Consider the following 21,061-nt stretch of genomic DNA (forward strand, 5'->3'; position numbering starts at 1 on the left):
CCAAATCTCTTTCATTGTTATAATTAATATTATAAGAATAAATTGAACACTTGCAATGCACAAAAAATAGTAAGAAGTAAACATTTTAAATTTCCTAGAAAACCAACAAAATTAATTGGGGAGTAAAAAAAATTATATTACCATTGGTGCTATATTTTTGAGTTTCACCATGACATATTACAGTAATGAAGTGTGTGCGTGTATAATTTAGTTCTTGCACAGATGGATTCATGGAGAGAAAAATTGCAAGCGCACCCCTAAAAATTAAAAATATAACGATTAACCAGTATTAATTTTTAATTAAATCAGAGAATTATGGCCGGCCGCATTAAATCTTTAGGCATTTTGTATTTCCATATTGCATCTCACGTCCATTTGTGGACCTGAGTCAGGACGGAGCAATGGAGAGAATGTAAATTGGTCATTGATGTGGCACCCGCTGACGAGGTTGAGAAGTGGAAGGAGCCCAAGACCAGCTCCTCCCGGCAAAACAGCAACCTTTTGGGGCCCACCTGATCTCCATCATGACATATCATGGAAGCGCCACATGCACGAGTCCTGTTTCGCGGTCGCGGCAATGTGGAGGATATAAATACTAGTACAGTAATAACAGTTTCAAAACAACTTGAACTCAGATCAATTTCAGGCATTTGACAAGCCATAACATTAACTCAATTCATGTTGCAAATTGTGAAGTTATAGCTCTCCAAAGTATGTTCTCTCCCTCCAAAGTTCACAAATTTGAATGACTTTGTGTGTTTGCTTACAAAAACTCCAGATCTTCCTTCTGTTGTTCCAGAAGGATCGTGGCCACGGCACGTCGGTAAGCAGTGGATCTCATATTACGGACCCAGACAAAGATTTCCGGTCTTGTTTCCTGTGTCTGATTCCATTGTTGTGCTCTCAACATAGCAAGAAGCTTTGCTTCACAGAAAGCTATCGCCACTGGCTTGCCACTGTTGCAGAAAATAAAACAGGGGTGCATGAGTGGGCACAAAGTATGCAAATTATGAAGAAATGCAAATGCTTCCCAAAAAAAAAAAAGCAACATGGGAAGAGGGGCTCGATACCTTCCATAAACAAACCCAGATGTTACAAAACCGATCGGCCACCTAAATGACTGCTGGGCGGAAGGATCTTCAGGCACCTGCAGCTTCCACTTCCCAGAATCCTGCTGTGTAAAACATGATCTTACGAAGGACTGGGTAACCGTTGGTTGTTCCTGTTCCTCTGACCTGCATTGCAAGATAATCCAAATTAGTCTGGCCTAAGAACAACTCACAATCCAAAGAGGGGTGAAAAAAAGGATCTCTTGGATTATCATGCCATTTTCTCATGACTGTTGAAACTGATGTGCTTTAGGTCCTTGTGACAGCAAAATACAGAAAGCCAAATAAACAGTGCAACTAAAATACTAAATAATTGTCTGCTCAAATGAAGAAAAATCGATACATTTAGCCTGCTAAGGATACGAAACGTACGATCAGTTCTTATACACCAATCTCAGCAGTTTATCTTAGTTTACAATACATTTGACTGGAGATCAACCAAATTCAGTCTTCCACTTTTGATGAGAACTGAAAAGAGCAGTTTCTTTAACAAAGCAGCACCAAACGAATGCACCTGCCATTCCATCCTTTCAAACTAAACAGATAATTAAATATGAAAAACAGCAGTTCCTGAATGAGGCAATAGAAAAAATTAATCACCTATGAATGAATTTCATGGGAGTTTGCTCCAAAATAGGAACAAAGGTTTCAAAATCTAATTTCTATGAGGTATTAATAATCTAGTTCTGTTAATGTTCAATATATACTGGAAACATAGGCTCCACAAAACCAAAAATTTAATAGTAGCATGCTCCTTTTCTTCAACTTTTCATGCTTCCAATGAATGAAATTCATACCATACCAGTTACAAATTGAAAATTAACCCTCCAGTAGTTAATAATAGTAGTACCATAGTAGTAAGGCTCCAAGAGACTACACTGGAGAATGATTGACAACAAACTTATCTCTGTAGATAATTGGTTGCCATTGATTAAACCTCATGTTCTGAGAGCTTTGAGAATCACTACAAGATACTTCCAGGATTTCTTCTTATTTTCTTAGAATTTACTGGGAAAACAGAAAGTAAGAAAGAAGCTCGAGTGCCTACCTGGACGTCCATTGTGATAGGTCGGTCAGAATGGGCGCGCAAACAACGGCACCTTCTTCAAAAACACCTTCCTTGTATGCATGAAGCAAAATTCTTACAAGACACAGTTCTTTGTCAGCAAGCATTTGGTGATCACTTCTAGTGACCCAATTGAATGCGTTTCTATCAGTCAGGTCAGAGAAGTCCTTTTCCACCATTGCCATGCTAGGAAATAAAGGGAACTGCCCATCACAGATCTTTTCTAAATACTCCTTCAAAATTTTGGGTGCTCTTGGTATAAAGCCTTGGAAGGATGCAGTAGCTTGGTCTAATGTTTCAACATTTTGGGAGGCTAAATTTACCAAAGAACATTCAGGAGCTGCTCCACCAGAGCCTTGAACATCTGGTGTTTGAAAACCTTTTAATATATAGGGTCCATTCTTAACGGTGGACATTATACAATCCCAAGGAGGTGGCACCGGGACTTTTACAGGTCTAACTGCAAGAGGACGGAGTTCAGCTGCTCGATCAAATGCGCTGGCTTCATTGGCCATGAACAACATGTAAGCTTTGCAATCAGGAAAATCAAATGGGAAGGATGGTAGGCCATTCTGAAAAACAAAATTTTATCATCAATCAATTAAAGAGTTTGAAAATGCTGATGATATGAAAAGGTGGAATGTCCACTAAATTTAAGAATAAATCAGAGATCATAATGAACTCAAAAAATAAAAAAACAAAAAATAAAACAAAACAAAAACTCTGTATATAAAAGGGCAGGAATTAAGCAAAGAACTTGCATATATGTTTTATTTGATGAATATGCCAAAAAAAGGAAGAAATTGATTTAAGAAGTTTATAAGCTCATAAAAAGAACTTCAGATCAAATTCATAAAAATAACTTCAGAATGTTTCAAAATTTTAGAAATCCCTCACTATGTTAAGTTTTCAGTAATTTTTTTTTATTTGATATGCTTTCGGTAATTACAATATTTATTTTATGAAGCAAGAATCTAAGACCAAATAAATGTCCATGGTACTGCTGCAAGCAAGAATCTAAGATCAAATAAATGTCCATAGTACAGCTGCTTGACTTACATTGCATGCAATCCACCGCCTTTCCCTTAAGCCCATCGCATGAGCCCCATGTAGGATGAGAGACATCCAGAAAGGCTTTATCCAACTTAAAGGTAGAATGATTGACCATCTGCAGGAGATTCAAAAATCTATATTTAGGAATAGGGCTAAACCACAGAAACAACAAAACTTACTCAAAGACTGGATGGTACAGACTAACAAAGAGGCATGGACTTTTCAACAGGAAGTGTAAATTATATGATTTTGGTAAATGGAATATAGATATTCATGATGTATCTTAATTCAAATTATTCATTCTAACAAGGAGTTAATAACAAATTTGAACAGGAAAAATCAGAAGGTTTTTTTTTTTTTAAAGAAAAAAAAACAACACTATGCTTCTACAACAGCAAAGATGGTAATGACAAAACATCTTACCCCTGTTTAGCATGTTTTAGAAGCAACACAGAGCAAGATCGACTAAAACCATCTTTTGCTTCAGTAGCTGGCATTCTGCAATTGGTAGGATCAAAGTGAAAGAATTTCAAACGTGTATAATGCTTCTCTGTGCAAAGTACATGTTCTGGAATTGGAGGACTCATCTTATCACTGGCATCCCATAAACTTTTACTGTCAGAAAGAAAAATGCCACTGTTTTCAGGTTCTGACCACAGTGACAACAATTTATCTTCATTCTTGGATGATTGCCGAGAGACCCAAAGACTAGAATTTTTAATATCTTCTTCTTGCAAATCACTCTCCAGTTTAGTATGAGCTTCAGAGGCAGGCTCAACCTTGGATGGAAAATCCCTGGGATCATGAACTGTCAGAGATAGAATTGCATGCAATGGAAGGTGCTCTGCTAGATTAAGGATGCAGGCTTTCTGAAGCTGAAAGTCAGTGCTAGAATGATCAGAAGTACTGCATGACCTGTCGATGGTACAACATATACTGATTATTGAGAATAGACAAACGAAACCGTTCAGAGTCTAAAGACCATAATGGTTTTGACAACAGATTTAACAACTCACTCTGTTATAGGATGCAATGTCTTCTGAAGAACTTGTATTGCTTCAGAACCTATAATTTCCAACCTTGCTATGTGCCCCTCAAGAGTAAAACAACTAACAGATTTGCCAGATTCATGCATCTGAAAAAATATGAACAGAAGTGCCGCAATAATCATAAAATCTAGTTATCTCAATAGATGAAAAAAAGGGATATCACGCACTGCTTCTCCATTTGCCCCAGAATTCTAACAAGGTGCTACTTCGACCATGTTAATATGCCAAACATGCAAACATTGCTCTGATCAGTTTGCACCATGTATATAAGACATAAATAGCATACTTACTGATATGCGAACAGCAGCATTACTCATACACTGAAACCATATGATCTCAAGGCTTAAAAGTTGTGTTCGAAGTTACTAGCAACAGGAAAGAGAAAATTTGTCACCAGATGCCTGAAAGATCCTACTATTTGGAGTTGATTCACCATGAACACATCATGTAGGCTTATTACAACGTGGACAAATTAGTAAAAATGACAACCTCAAATTGAACATGAAATTGCTAAGCATGTTTGCAAGAAGTATGGACCATACACAGAGATGAGTAAAACACCATGTCCTTCTCAATTGGCTGGACTGAAAGCCAAGTCCATATTTTTGCATGGAAGATAGGTTGAAGCAAGGACCGCTGTACCAGTACCGGTGGCGGACTGGTACGGTACGATACCGGTACCGTACCAACACACGGTATGCTTCGGCATACCGGTACGGTATCGATACTTTTTTTTATTTTTTTTTTTTAATGGGTGTTCAAGTTATTAATTCATAAATACAACCCAAAATTGCATTATTGCATATTTTACATATTTGGGTTCAATTTTTGAGTTAGGTAGCGGTACAAGGACTCTTGATCTAAAATTTTAAATATATATTTATTTACATTAATTACAACTATATCATTCTAAAATTAAAAAAATATATATAAAATATACATTAAAATGAATTTAAATGTTTAAAGTACAAAGCACAACAACTGATATACTAACCTCAAAATCTACTCTGCATTTAATTTCTCGTCGAGTGTCTGTGACGCTGTAGATATCTGGATCATTAACATAATTCAACCCTCTAACCAAGATGCATCGTACTCTTGAATATTCATCCCATAAGGCATCATATCTGGATTATAAGACATCTCAGATTTCTCACTCAAACTTTGACTCTGAGAAGTATCCTCCGGATGATGGTATGGCTGTGGAGGAGCCCATCTGAATATGCCGGTAGCAAAATCTGATCCATAAGATGCTCCAAGCTGCATAGGATAGTAACCACTAGAAGACGATGCCTGGATGCACCATATCCATATGGATCATAAGGTGGCTGCGGATAATAGGATCCATAATGCGAGGATGATCCAGATACATCTATGGACCCTACTCCATGTGCAAGATTGTCTGCAGCTGCATCGTTTGCTGGACGACCTCTAGGAGCCCGTTGTCTATATGAAATCGGTTCCCCACGGTCTCTACCGATTTGTCTACCATGATCCCTATTTTGTGTGGCATGTGTAAACTGGGACTCACCGGTGAATCGAATATCATCCTGTAGCTGTGTCTCATAAACAGTGATCTCCTGTCCTCCAGTTTCTCCCTGATCATCAGATCCATGGCTACTACTATCAGTATCATCATCACTCTCCCTGATGTCTGAATCTAAACCAGATAGCTCCTGTACTCTCGAGAGTGGTGCACGTGCAACTGTCTTTTTTTCTCCCCTTGTGCCCCTTTGTGACTGAGTTTTCTGTGATTGGAAGGATGGATGTCTTCTTGTTAACTGCCGACCTCGTCTACACATCTGTCGCTCGAACCTCTGCGAAGATGTATCGGACATCATGTGATGAATGAGTCCCCTGTGTCCTCTCGGCTGTGACTGATCAGCTGAAACTTTATGTGAAATATTTTTTTCTGCCTATTACCCTGGATCCACCCTGATCTCCCTAGCTACCACACTGGCTGATCGTGGAGGGGACTCCGGTTCATCAAGCTCTGACTCCTGCTGCTGACCTGCAAGCCATCCGATGATCGGATTGTCGTCCTTGTCAGCATAATCATCTAGCGTCGGATCAGTGTACTTCAGCTGTACTTCCTTTGAATGCATTTTAGCCTCAACCTCAGATTGTAGTGAACATATACAAGATCATTGAGGTATTTTTGTATCAGACGGTTTCTCTGTTTGCTGTGGATAAGGATGAAAGTCGATCAATTGCGCTCACAGCCACTAACAGAGACCGTCTGAAAAAAAATACGGACAGCCACACTTCTCAAATGTTCTGTGGACATTCCAAAATGAATCCACCATTCAGCTGCAAAAGTAAAATTACATATCAAATTTTATGATATTATTAAATAAAATTACATATCAATCTATGCTGCTCATTATTGATATGTAATTTATCTGGATTCATTTGTTTTTTGCTTACGACAGCTAATGGGACTCCACAGCTGTCTGATCCCTCTCTAAACTATTTCATCTGTAAAAAAATATATTATTAAATTTATAAATATATCATTGAGTACAGATCGAATTCAGTGAATAATTATATCTGTTTTAAACTAGTATGCCTCTTGCAGACACAACGACGCGATTTCTGATCAAACACCATCTTATATATCACATTACGAAGAGCAGCAAGAAGTTCGTTGTCCATATCTATCCCGAGAATGGTATATTGAAATCTCAGATTCAAATAATAAACTGCAGATAAATTTCATAGCTGATTAAGTATATTTTTACGCTTAAAAAAAATATTTTAAAATATTCTTGAATCTGTGCTTACCGACTAGATGCAAATCTCTACCCATCTGATAGTCCCAACGGCGCTCAATAATGTTAATGAATTCTTGAGCATGCTTCGGATCATTCTCACTGATATGTTTTTTTGTCCTTTCCATCATATAATATAAGAAGCTCATCTGAGGGTATCTTTCACTGTACACGGTGCGAAGCACCTCATATAATGACTTAATAGCCTTCACTACCTTTTCAGCCCACTGTCAGAATAACTGACTCGTCAGCAAGTTCTCCACGTGACTTCCATCAGTATCGGCCCTCGCATATCTCCTCTCCGCCACTCGGCACTAACAAACATCTGACGTAAGACTGCTTTCTTCTGAAAAAGACTATCAAGTGCTATGTAGTTGGTAGTAAATCGTGTGATATCCGATCTTAAGATCTTCCTCCAGTATACGTTCGCATCAATGAAAGAACCCGTGTGGTTGTAGATGAATCTAGTAATAGTCTGGGCAATCTCCACTACCTGCTGCACCCTACGAATCTTCTCAATATCTATCAATATAAGATCAATGCAATGTGCAGCACATGGGGTCCAGTATATCTGCGGTCGCTGCTCCATCAGTAACTCTCCGACAGTCTTATATTGTGGTCCATTATCTGTGATGACCTACACGACATGCTGTTCATCCACTGAATCAATCATCTCCTCCATCAGACCAAGGATATACGTGGCATCATGCATCTTATCTGAAGCATCAATTGATTTGTGAAAAAATATTTTTTCATCACAGTATGTCAAAAAATTAATGATACTCCATCTAATAGGACCGGTCCAACCATCACACATCACTGTCAGTCCGTATGTAGGCCATTTATTTTTGTAAGAAGCAATCCATCTCTGCAGATCCTCCTTGTTGCTGTCAAGAAGCTAACCATAAATGTCCCTAGGTCCTGACGGATCTACTCCCTGACCGCAGCCTCTATGACTGAAATAGCAGATCGGTAGTAAGGATTGGCTGCTGTATTTGCTAGAATATGATTGAAATGAAATCATGATCCAATAGCTGCTACATATCCTTATCTTTTTTCACTATAGTGTCAATCTCTACTGCTTTGAATCCTTGTTGGGCAAAGCATGTGGATCCAAATCATGGATGGTGGCTCCTACTGGAATATCTCTGGAGAACCTTCTCCTATTGCCAAAAGCACCCAACAAAGAAGACATACTGTGTCTGCTCCCTCTACCACCGGACTCTCTGACTAAGGTAGTCCTCCTGAACTCGAATTCTCCCTCACTGATCGCTGATCCAGACCCCGATTCGTAGCATGATGGTCCAAATCGTTCTCTATACCGAGTCATCTCTCCTGTCGGTACTGATCAGCCAAACTTGCCTGAATGGCAGCCTCAATCTGTGCCTCATCATCTGGAGCGGAAGCCTCCTCTGACTCTCTAAAGTGATAAGAAGGTGGCTCTGCAGCTCGACGGTCTACTTCGGTCCTTTTCTGCTTTGCCCTTTCCTTCGCTACTTTTGAATCAGTAAAGTACTTTTTCATCAATTGTCGGATCTCTTGCGGATATTTCCAACATATGGACACATTAGGATAACCATCAGTCAGGTGCTGCTTCAACCTAGTCACCTCTCCTCCCTTAAACTCTGTGTTGCACCATTTGCATCTCCAATGATGCCGAGCCGAGAACATCTCGCCATAATCCCAACCAATATCACGCTCTGAATCTTTCTTCTTACTCATTCTGCAGGTATAACAAAACACGACAGTTTAATAATTATTAAAAAGATATTATATATAAAGTAAAAATTTATAAATTCAAAAAAATATGTTATATGCTTCAAATAATATTTTTAAATTAATTAAAATATAACACTATTTTTACATATTTTTTATTTCATAATATTTTTTTATTATTTAAATAATTATAAAAATATTTTTTAATTTCAAATATTTCAAAAAAAATTGAGGTTAGATTTAAGTGGCTTGAATCATTCTAAACATGATTCTAAAACTCTAATTTTTTATTTCTTTAAATTTATTTTTTAATAATTTTTTTATGAATAAATATATATAAATATTTAAAAAATATATAATTAATAAAAATTAATAACTTTAGTGTCATCGTGTAGATCTTTCAAAGATCTATCTATATAATTAAATCATACCAAAATCATAAAATTTTGACACGATTTTCTCTTATTATCATACTTCCTTGTTCTTATCCTATTTTTAACAACAAAAATAAAATATTTACTAAAAGAATAACACATTACCTTATTTTCGATCAAAAATCAGCGTCTTCTCGAACTAGTGCTGCAATTTAACGAAATTTTTCTCTTTTTTTCTTATTTTTTTGACGTCTCGACGATTTCGTTGAGAGCCTCAGAGTTCTCTGAGAGCTCTCGAGCTTTTAGAGAACCTAATCACCTGGGCTGCCACTAAAAAACAGCCCAAGCCCTACTCCCCCCTTCCCATGTGAGGCTGTCGGTATGGTTCGGTTCACGCCGAATCGGACCGTAGAATCGTACCGAACCGGACAATTTGGTAGGTTCGGAGGGGTTTTTTGGAAAAAACCTCCAAACCGGATCGACTGGCCGCCGGTCTGGTTCGGTACACCCCGTACCGGGCGGTTCAGCCCGGTACGACGAACCCTGTTGAAGATTGCACCTCGATTGATGGAAAGGGCAACCCCATTCTTTTGAATGGGATCAAGCCATGGCTGCAACTTTTGGGCTAGGATGCTAGAAGGGCTAAGTCCATGCTTTTGCCTAAGATGAATCCAAATCTATGACTTTTGCATGAAAATTAAGCCATTGCTTTGTATTATTGGTGATGCTATGAGTTTAAAGATCTGTCACTTATGCATGACTTATGATGAATAGTTTCTTTGGTTTTAATGGCAACCTTTCTGCACTAAGTTCATCTTTGTCCACGAAATGATGATGCATCTCAGCTTTCCTTATTGCAAATGGAGAGAAAAGTACGCCATCTTCTTTATCATGAATGCCCTATAAAGATGGAAGGATTGGCAGGTTTTAAAGTGAAAAAAGCGCCATTAGCTTCTTGCTGTCCTCACAGTTTGGGGTCCTGGGAGGGGCCAACTAAAGATAGACCTAATGTTTAGCACTTTTTACACAAAGTTGTAGCCTCAAGACCAAGATTCGCCATCCTATTGCAATGTCAGTATCCGGTACGATACAAGATAGTGAGGCATATCGAATATCGATACAGTACGAGACTGCATACTAGTTTGATATTGATACGGTATGATACATCCAATACGGTACGATATCAATCGATAAAGTAAGTATTGCTCAAGACTCAAACCTACACCATTGTGCTTGTTAGCCCAAACCTTTTACCACTACACTAAGCAATGGCCCTGGGCTTTAAGGTAAGGACTAGAGATAGACCTCATGTTTGGCACTTTTTACACAGAGTTATAGCCTCAAATCAAGATTCGCCATCTTGGTACCGTACCTCATTCCGATACTATCTTATTACAACATTGATTCGTAGGACAATATGAGATGGCAAGGTGTATCGAGTGTTGGTATAGTACGGAACTGCATACCAATTTGGTACTGATATGATATAATACATCTAGTATGATATGATATCAATTGATATCGCAAACATTGCTCAAGACTCAAATCTGCACCATTGTGCTTGTTAGCCCAAACTTTTTACCATTGCCCCAAGCAATGGCCCCTGGGCTTTAAGGTGAGAGGATTATCAAGACAAGAAGGAATTATAACAGAGAAATGAGTAATCGCCCTTATGGAGATGAAAGAACCAAAAGAAATATGTCCATATTTGGGGTGCAAATGAGCTAAGCCAAGTACCAAGCTGCTCGAGCTCAGTTCAGTATATAACGTTTCTCAAGCTCCACTCAAGTTCAACCCAAATTTAAGTTGTTCAGGCTCTTCTTATACAAGTTCTGAGCAGAGCTCTTATTAAGTTGAGAACGAGCTGAACCCTCAAAAGAGTTTGAGCTAGGATCATCTTCTGGCCAAGCCAAGCCCGAACAAGTTGTTGTCAAGTCAATTTTGAGCTGCTCATAAGTAGCTCTGACCATGTGCAGCCCTAGGTTATGCAAATGGAAAGGCAGAGAGAAGATATACTGAAAAGAGAGAGGGTTCAAGGATATGAAAATGTGTAGGACATGGGGAAATATGAAGAAATTTGGACAATGAAAATAAGATTTTGGAAGAATATGAAAACTAAAAACCTAAAATTTCACATTTCTCATCTCTCCACGTAAGTGTGGACATGTGATATCCTTTTTAAATGGATATATAAGAGAAGATAGAGTGACTGAAAGATAAGAGATAAAAATGGTGAAAAGTCATATGGCCTGCTCCTCTCTCTTTTTCCCCATCTATCTTTATTTGGTGGAGGTGGCAGTGGTGGTTGGCCTCTTCTTTTTTCAAAGAGGAAGAGAGGATAGGCTCTCCTCTCTTTCATGGAGCAACAACAGGGGATAGAGCCATGCTCCTTACACTCCCTACTTCAGATGAGCTCAGACACTCATCTCCTTCCAAGATGAAAATAAAGTGGATTAGCTGCTTAGCCTCCATAGTCTATTAGGTGAATAGAGGAAAAGAGGATCTGTCTTCTCTACCATCTAGAAGAAAAATGAGGATCAGTAATTGTTCTCAGTTTGTTATTTATCTTTTGATCCGTCATAATCTCTCTTGCATGCTTTCACTCACTCTTGCAAATACTGTCTGCACATGGATGTTCCAACATGAAATAATGTTCATTTCTAGCAATCACTCCTCATTTGCAACCTTTAATGGATCCCTTTCAAGGTACCAACCAATCCAGTTCTTTCTACATAGCATATATGCTTAAAATAAAGATTGTGACATGAGGTTAAGAAACTCATAAAGCACAAATACTTGCAAGCAAAGTAACACTCCATACTATAATTTCAATACACATCTCCCATAGTAATTCTCTCAAAGCACTTTCACCAGGCCATTGACCATTAGGTCATCTTTAGTAGAAACAATATCATGAGCTTACTTCTCCAATTCTATACGAAAAAGAAATAATTGCAAGACACCCTAAAAGGAATTGTGGTTATTTGTTACTAGAGCCGCTAACCATGTAGCATGCAATAAAAGAACAGATACCCTCTCTAGAAGCAAACATTTCATTAGCTCTTTTTTCCCCTCGAAGTCTAGGATCACCATGGTTTCTATTGTTTGCTAGCCTATGAGAAGCTAGCCTCCACTTTACAACCTTCAAATGATTTTCATCTTGGCGTGTATAGAAGCCCACTTTGGTCCAATCAGGTAAGCCACTTGATAAAGGCTCACAAAAATGAAACATCTATCTTCTTTTTTGAGTCTAGATTTGAACTACCTAAGAACTTGTTTGTTTATCTCCACTAGAAAAAGGGGATATCAAATTTCAGATGAAAAAAAAAATATATAGAAAGAAAACTCAATATCTTAGCTTCTTATAATAAAAATTAGTATAAAGTGTAGAGGCTAAATAAAAAATGTAGGTTTCAATTATACTAATTTACATAAAATTCTACCAGCACATTTAAGGGTGGGTTGATTGTCATTTCTGTAACAACAAACTCCAAAATACTTTCATTCCACATGTCAATTGGAAATTCAAGTTTATCTTAAAAATAATAAGAGACAGAGGGAATCAAAGGAAACCAATTTGCTTGTTGTATACCTTTAGTTCATAACTAATTCTCAATTATTTGGTAGTTACTTGGCTATTATACATCCTTCGGTCCTTCTATAGAATTTAGTAAACTGAAAATGGAAAAGTAGAAGAACTGAACCATAAGATATCATCAAATACAGGTAATGAGATAAAAATAAATAAACAGTTCTATTTAAAAAATAAATTAGAGGAAAAGAATAAAACATATAACACTAAATATTAACTAAGAAAAAGAATCAATGCCAAGACAACATGATGCAATAAAAAATAATTTTGTTTCTTCTTCTATTGCTAGAAGGCTTTAGCACTTAAAAGAAAATTACTGAACATAATCAAAATCTAACAAAAGATTTCTAAAAATTAAAAGACAAAGCAAACAATCAAAAAAAAGAAATAGAATAACAAATAGCATCAAGATTTTGTTTCTTTATATGTCTTCATAAAAAAAATATAGCAAGAGAGAAAAGGAGCCATTAGAAAAAAAAAAGGTAAGCAACAAGTGAACCACATTTTTCACCTTGTTATCATTGACAGAAGCTAAAATAAAAAAGATTAAGAAAAATCTTCTAAATATAAAAACTTTGAAAACATAAAATAATCTTAGAAAAAGGTACACCAAGTGGTAAAGTATAAGAAGGTTAAGGAAGATCATTCTTTTGTATCTTTCAAGAAGATACCAAATAAAAAGACAAGATAGAAAAATAAAAGCACTAAGTATAATAATAAATAAGAAAAAAAAAGATAAAGTGGTTTTAACATTTTTCCTAACAATAAAAATATGATAACAACTCCATGACCAAGGATTTAAAGTCCCGTTTGAATGGGATAATACCATCAATATGGCACTAGGGTACTTGAGGAATAATAGTTTCTTGAACTGGGGCGTTCAACCATCCTAACACTCGAGACTCACTAGAATAGTAGAGATAGACAGGAAGCAATGTTTTATTCTCCTTCTCTTCTTGTTGTTACTGGCTATTTTGTATGTCTTGATCATACCGCCCTGACACGGTATGATACCAGCCTAGTAGCAAATAGTCTCGAGGCCGGTAGCCAACATTAAACCCCTATCCTCAACTCCATTACTAGATATATTTAGAAAAAGGAGACAAAATATAAAGCAAATAAAAAAGGAAAAAATTGAATGAGCTGAGAAATTATTTATTACAAAAAAAAAAATTACAAACAAAAATATGAAAAGAAAATAAATTAAAAACTAAAACTAAGGGAAAAAGCAAGGTGCTTTCATTCTCTTCGTTTCTTCAATGTTGAAAAACTATTATGTGAAAGCAGATAAGAAAGAAAAAACATTAAACAAGGAAAAGATTTCCCAAGTCATTCCGACTTAATTAGAGCATAACAACCTATTGCAAAAGGAAGGAAAAAGAATTATGGACTCATCTAAAGTGCAACAGAAGCATTCATATATAGTTTATGCATGGTCAGCTGTACGAGGCAAAGGAAAAGAACAAGAGCAAAAACTTACAGCTAATTTTAAAAGAAATAAAAATTAAAATTAAAAATGGTAGAAATTTGTGAAACAACCTGAATCTTGAAACATCCTTTTCTTATAGCATATTTGAAAATGAAAAGGCTGGATGAATGGGGATAGAACTTATTTTTCATATGAAAAATTACACATAAATATATTAAAAATCGTGCACACATATCAAAAAGGACTACTCTGTCTTTGCATCCTCTTCCAACTTATTCCAGAAAAACAACAGACCTTAATTCTGCAGTGCAACTACAAGAAAGAGAAAGGACATGGATACTTCTGATTGGCAGTCATGAACATGAAACAAATGACATAGGAATAAGGTTAAAACCTCTTTGTGGTACTATGTAGATAAAAGTCAATATAGGAATTGAGGTTCAACAAAAAGATACAACAAGGAATATATCTCTTCCAGACAGTATCATTTGAGTTAAATGTATCAGATTATGCTTCCCTCTATGATAATGTTTTCCTCAAGATAGAATTACATTGTCTTTCTTGCCAAATAATAAAAGAGGTAGATATCAAAGAAGAACAGAGGAACAAGTAACCAGCAAAAACATACCGCAATGATATCAATTATATAAAGATATTACTGCATCTTGTAGCACGAAAAGAAAGAACTTGGTACTACCTGTTTTTGACATGCAAATCTCAGTGTATTGAATCCTTCGTTAAAAGCTGCAGCATGTATCCATATCCATAACTGTCTGGGTGATGTACCGCTTCCATTTTTACCAGATTTGCAACAGCCATTTGAAACATCATCTTGTTGAACACTATTACGATTATCATCACTTAAGAACGGTCGCCACATATAAATCACAGGAGCAATAAAATGGGAAAGAGGATTTTCCACATGATAAAGCTGAACAGAGGTAAAGTTACAGATGTATCAACATTACCTTCTTAATATAGAGATGGCTAATTATTATCAATGATCTAACAACCTACCATAGCATTTTCATAGCATACTCCATGAGTTACCATCTGTGAAAGTTTTTCTGAAACATCTGTGGGTCCTAAAGGTGATGGCAGTAGAACCATTCTCAAAATAGCCAGTATTGAATCCTGAAACACAAAAATAAGTTATAAGCCAATGGGACTAAGGCAGCATTCCCTTGTAAAAATAAGATGATATTCAGCTGACACGAGACACAATGTCAAATGAATTATATCTTAGTTTCTGAAAAAGAACATCATCATAAGATCTTGGATTTGAATAGTAATAACAAGAGGTTGTAACCCAATGACTTATGTTGGGAAAGGAAAAAAGGAAATGCCTGCCTCTGGCCCCTCTAGTTGGATCGGAAGGCTGTAGGATGCATCATGTACAAGTGCCCCATATTTTAACCACTTCAAGTTGGCCCTTGAACCTCTCCCTCTGCATAAGGTTAAAATTAAAATGTTACAAAGGAAACATAATACTGTTTATCAAGCAACCATGCTCAACTCCTAAAACTCTGTATATCACCAATAGGCAAACAACGTAATAACCAATATGATTGTCTTAAATACGTATGTATGTATGTATCTGAATAACATAGTATCACGTTTCTTTAGCTGCATTAGCATGGAAAGAAAGGGTTACAGCAATTGACAGCCAAAATATGTGCCACTGACCCCTATCAAAAGGCAAAGATGCCTGAAATAGAAAACTACTTCAAACCAAGTCTAACCATTTTCGTCCAAGTCTTCTTGGGTCCTTTCTCCTCATTTCTGACCATGGAAACTATGTTAGACTCAGACTTGTTTTGAGCACATTGAAACTATCTCAGACATGTTTTCCTTACTTTACCCTCTATTGGTATGAATTCCTAGACCTCCTCTAGTTATATATTCAACCATTTCCAGTTGTACCACAAATATTTCTTCCCTCAATTAGAGTGATCACGGTCCTCATCTTGACAGTGATAAAAATAATGCAGGTCTTCTAACTGGTTTATGTAGTACATATCAAATCTCAATGACATTTGACAGTCTGCACCTCCAGTTCTTCCACCTTTCCTGATCCCCATTACAGGCATTCACCTATATTTCCATCCTTCCACAAAGCCGAACCAAGGTAGACCAAAATGTTCCTCTTGAGTTGCCACATGCATACTTTGTCTTGATAAACCTTCCATTACCATATTCCAACTTATGTCATTTGCAAAGAAGATGCATCTAGGGGTCTCCTATGGATATCAAATTTTTGGTGCATATAAGTAGAACAGCAGGAGCTTGCAGATGATCAATAGAAGGGGCCCATTATCACTGGATACACCCTAATCAATCCACAGGAAGTCTGTGCACATACTTCTCCCATTGCATACATTCATACTTTTAACATTCTAAATATCCTAATTTGATATTTCTTTCTGGTCACTAGATGCAAAAGTACTCCTAGTATTCTATTGTAGTCTTTTCAGCAAACTGCTATAGTTGTGCAAGCCATAACTTTCTATTCCAAATTTTCAGTCCATGAACTTCCCTAAGAAATTTGTCTTAATTGGTTCGCCTTTAAGGCGTGAACCAAAGCTTATATTAGAAAGGGAGATTTCCATGGAATATATTAGTTCTTTACTGCATCTATCCAGAAGATTTTGTCATCTTATGTCTGCTTGTACCAATTTCTGACAACACAGCCATGGATTAACTCATTTCATTATTTTCCCAAACAGCAATAATGGCATTGATAGATAGTACCCAATACTTCGTTAATTATGAGAAAAGTCATACATGTTAGAGACAAAGAACAAGTAGAAAGTTCACTGCAACAGAAAAAAGATTTAATGAGCGATTTTTCAGAACATTTTCTTTTCTGAACTTTATTTAAAATATCTCAACCACTCAATCCCGTGAAATAAAAATTTCATTTTCTCTTGATGTCTATTCGTCAACCTTGAAATCCTCATCCATGCACTAAAACATCCAACATCCTTAAAATCTAAAGATCCAACCACATTGCAAGACTACAGATGATATATTCACCTAAAACCAAAATCAGTAGATATACCTTCTCTGCCTCGCATTTTTTCTTAGCAAAAACACAAAAAGATACAACCTTTGCTGCAAGAACTTCCAAATTCTCTACTTCTTTGTCCGTGATGAGGAAGCAAAACCACAGAAACAAGAGAAGATCTTTACCTTCCATGAAGCCCTAGAGGGAGATAAAAACCCCACTGCTTGACCATGGCGAACCGCTTCGCGTGCCACAAGTGAGTCCTGAGCCTCCTCGTCCCGTCCCCCGTGGTACAGAACCCCGACGCCGGATTCTTCTGGAACTCAAATCTCCGGCGAGTCCTCCGGGACACATTCTTCCGATCATCCTCCGCACTCGTGCCCTCCTGCACGCCACCGTCCCCGTCCCCCACCTTTCGCTGCTTCACGCGCCGGTTCCTGGTGACCTTGTGGCCGGTCGTTCGCCGCCTCTTGCTCCTTTGGATCCGGAAATCGTGGCCCAGCCGGTTGGAGACGATCGCGTGGAGGGATTCGAGCTCGGGAGCTCGCGATTTCGCGAATTTCTGAACGTTTAGGATTCGAGGAGGAGCGGGTGGGGCAGAGGAGGAGGTCGGAACGGGGTTGCCTCTCTCTGGCGCCATTGGGATGCGAGGGAGAACGAAATCGTAACCCTAACTCTAACCCTAAAACCCTAAACCTTCTCCCCTCGTTTCAGAGCCGCGGAGGGAAGGATAGGGGTGTATATGTAAAATTAATCAGAAGTCGACTAATCAGTTGCCGAAATTAATTCAATTCCTCTCACCGTTCCACCCACAACTATCTTTATGCAGGAAACTCCCTAACAGATGGCAATATTATAAATAAATTTTTAAAAATGGAGCATGAGATAATTTCTATATAACCTCCTGTAGAATTTTAATATTACATGTCAGTCCCTTGTAAAACTATTAATACCGGCTGAGTTCTCTTTGTTGAAAAAAGCATAAAAAAATGCATCTACTTATAACCAGAATAATTATCATATTTTTGTCTCACATGCATTGCATGCATTTCTTAATAGCATCATATGGATAAGTATCATTGCATTCGCCGTGAGCATTTTAAAAAATTTAGGATGCATTTGGTTAGTCATAATTTTTTTTTTTATTTTTAAATTTTTAAAAAATAAAAATCAAAAAATAATATTTGATAATATCATAAAAATAAAAATAAAAAATAAAAAAATTAAAATAATTACTTTATATGCAAAGCAAAAATTTTTTGCTTTTTTTACTTCCGCATATCTAAAACGTCAAACCAAAAAGTAAAGAGTCCGAATCCTTCTCTTCGTTAAACTCTTCACCTCCCCACCTCCTTCTCTCTTCCTTTTTGAACCTTTCTCCCTCATCGAGTTCTTCGCCTGCCATCTCTAAATGTTGCTTTTTTTTATAGCAACGTAGTTATCAAACATATTTTTTACATTTTTGCTTTTACTCAATAACAAAAATTAAAAAAATAAAAAATACTTTGTAAAAATCAAAAATCAAAAAGTGTAATCTAACGCACCCTTAGTGTTCAACCATGGTTAGGTATTTTAAAAATCGACCCGCAAATCTAGTTATATATTCTTTCAAACTAAATCATTTTCTCTCTATCACATATTTCAAATATGATGAAAACTAACAAGATCAAATCAATATCACTAGCTATTATACTCCATTTAGGCAAGACTTCTTTCTTTTAGATAAGGCATATCTTAATGTATGAAGCATTTGCTGTCATGAAATTCCTGACACGCTTATCCTATCATTCAAAGAGGATGTCTTTGTATTTTTATTTTATTATGTGTATAATTGATATTTTGAATAATCTTGGATTGAAATTTATTGTTTGTTATCCCCCTATATATACAATATACGATACCTATAGTAAAACAATGGAATATGGTTCTTCATATTAGACATATAATGGTGACAAAAATATACTCTACTGGAAACTTATTTTCCTTGTCAAGATGAATGAGCAAGTGCTTCTCTATTCTCAACATGGACTTCAATGGCAAGAAAATCTAGCATTTGAAGATTTTATTCAGCTTCAATGGTGTCGAAATTTCTGATACGCTTATCTTATCATTCGAAGAGGATGTCTCTATGTTTTTATTTCACTATGTGTATAATTGATATTTTGAATAATCTCGGATTGACAATTTATCCATCTCTTATCCCCTTGTACATACAATATACGATACCTATGGTAAAGCAATGGAATATGGTCTTTCGTATTAAGTATATAAGGGTGGTCAGAAACATATTCTATTAAAAACTTATTTTCCCCACCGAGATGAATGAACAAGTGCTTCTCTATCCCCAGCATAGACTTCAATGACAGGAAAATCTAGCATTTGAAGATTTCATCCAACTTCAAGTGGTAGCCCATGAGGTCTATTAAGTAGCAATGCAACTTCAACCAATGGATGGCTTTTTCACATGTCAAGGCTTGGAAGGTGCAAACCTCTCCAGTACCTACTTTCCAATGGAAATTGATGGGGAACAAGTTGCCATGACAAGATCTTGAACCATACGATGTGGATTGAGCACTGTCAAAAAAATTATTTTGGACTCTCCTCTCTCTCTCTCTCTCACGCACACACATGTACACACTCACACACATATCTTTTTTTCTTTTTTCTTTGGTTGCAACACACTCACACACGTGTTAGGTGTTGCTTGTATGCAAACGATTGTATGCCAAGATCCCTATCCTTTCCCATTGGACTAAAGATAGAACCCACACCTCTGCTATACTGCTTTAGGATCTTCTTATCAATTATGGATGCACTACTATAGAAAATTGTACATGTTGGAACAGGAGAAAGGTGGTTAACTTATGAGTGGAGTGACCTGCTTGATCATATGCAAACTGTAAGAGGTAAGGTACTAGGCTTTAACAATTATGATGGTGGCAGCAGTAACAACAATAGTACTTGTAACAGTAATAACTTTATTGATAAGATTCAGCATCTTTCTCCCACCACCTTATGCCACTAGCTTGGAACAAATGGATAACCATGAATCAGTTCCATCTAAGTCAATAGAATCCTCCATGCAATATCTGACATAGCTTTTGCATGCTGGACCATCATGTATAATCCATGTACATATTCTAATTGAAAGGAATGTATTTAAAAGTTGTAAATATCTTTATGGACATATATTTAGTCTTATTTCAGCTATACACTAGAAAGATTCTAGATACTTGTAGGGGTCAGGAACTCAAATAACATCCTCTACTTAGTCTTTTTAAATTAGATCCTATATCATTATAAATAGTATAAAAATCGACCTACTCTATAGCTCGTATGGATTACGAGACACTATAAAATATCATTTTTCAAGATTGACCACTAGCTCATTGTGGTGTTTGTGATTAGATTTAATTGAAGTTTGATTATTAACCTATCAAGAATGTCATGACTTAAATAGGAGGGACTACGTAAGAACCCATACAATCTTGTATTTAGTCCCACATCAACTATGCATGAGAAAAATCTTAAGTATTTATAGAGCTCTAAGGAATCCAAGTAACACCTATTAGCTAGCCTTATCAGGTAAGATCCTGGATATGTAAGCAAGGGTTTCGTTGAATAGCCAAGGATTCAATTTCAAATTCATGATTTTTTCATTTCTGTATTTTTTCACCATCTCAACTTTATTTTTTTAAAGTTTGACATACCTTTAGAAAGTGTTTCATAAATGAAAAGGCTGAGCAATTGAAAAGAAAAGATAAAGAGATGAAAACATATATTTCAAAGGTTCAGCTCAAAATAAATTCATTAATTTTGGCCTTTCTGAGATTTCATTGCTCAACCAAACATCTTGTTCTCATGGATTGTAATCTTTAAAAAAGCATGTAAAAGA

General features: G+C 36.6%; 1 protein-coding gene across 2 annotated transcripts; it reads right to left on the reverse strand.

Moving 5' to 3' along the window:
- Positions 1–631: 631 nt before the first annotated feature.
- Positions 632–17,888, reverse strand: LOC105039942 (ribonucleases P/MRP protein subunit POP1). Of its 2 annotated transcripts, none has more exons than XM_010916270.4 (10): positions 17,352–17,886; positions 15,510–15,606; positions 15,177–15,293; positions 14,857–15,090; positions 4,245–4,363; positions 3,652–4,143; positions 3,235–3,343; positions 2,158–2,747; positions 1,071–1,235; positions 632–956 (listed from the first exon to the last, which is right to left on the reverse strand). In XM_010916270.4, exons 1-10 carry the CDS (start codon positions 17,804–17,806, stop codon positions 764–766), a joined length of 2,571 nt encoding a protein of 856 aa, XP_010914572.2. In that variant the 5' UTR covers positions 17,807–17,886; the 3' UTR covers positions 632–763. The 2 variants fall into 2 exon arrangements, 1 of the variants encoding a protein (XP_010914572.2); XR_012137805.1 differs by lacking the exon at positions 632–956 and adding an exon at positions 1,482–1,623 and having other exon boundaries at positions 1,096–1,235; positions 17,352–17,888.
- Positions 17,889–21,061: the final 3,173 nt, after the last annotated feature.

Source organism: Elaeis guineensis, chromosome 1, assembly GCF_000442705.2.
Source record: "Elaeis guineensis isolate ETL-2024a chromosome 1, EG11, whole genome shotgun sequence".
In the NCBI taxonomy this organism is placed as follows: Eukaryota; Viridiplantae; Streptophyta; class Magnoliopsida; order Arecales; family Arecaceae; genus Elaeis; species Elaeis guineensis.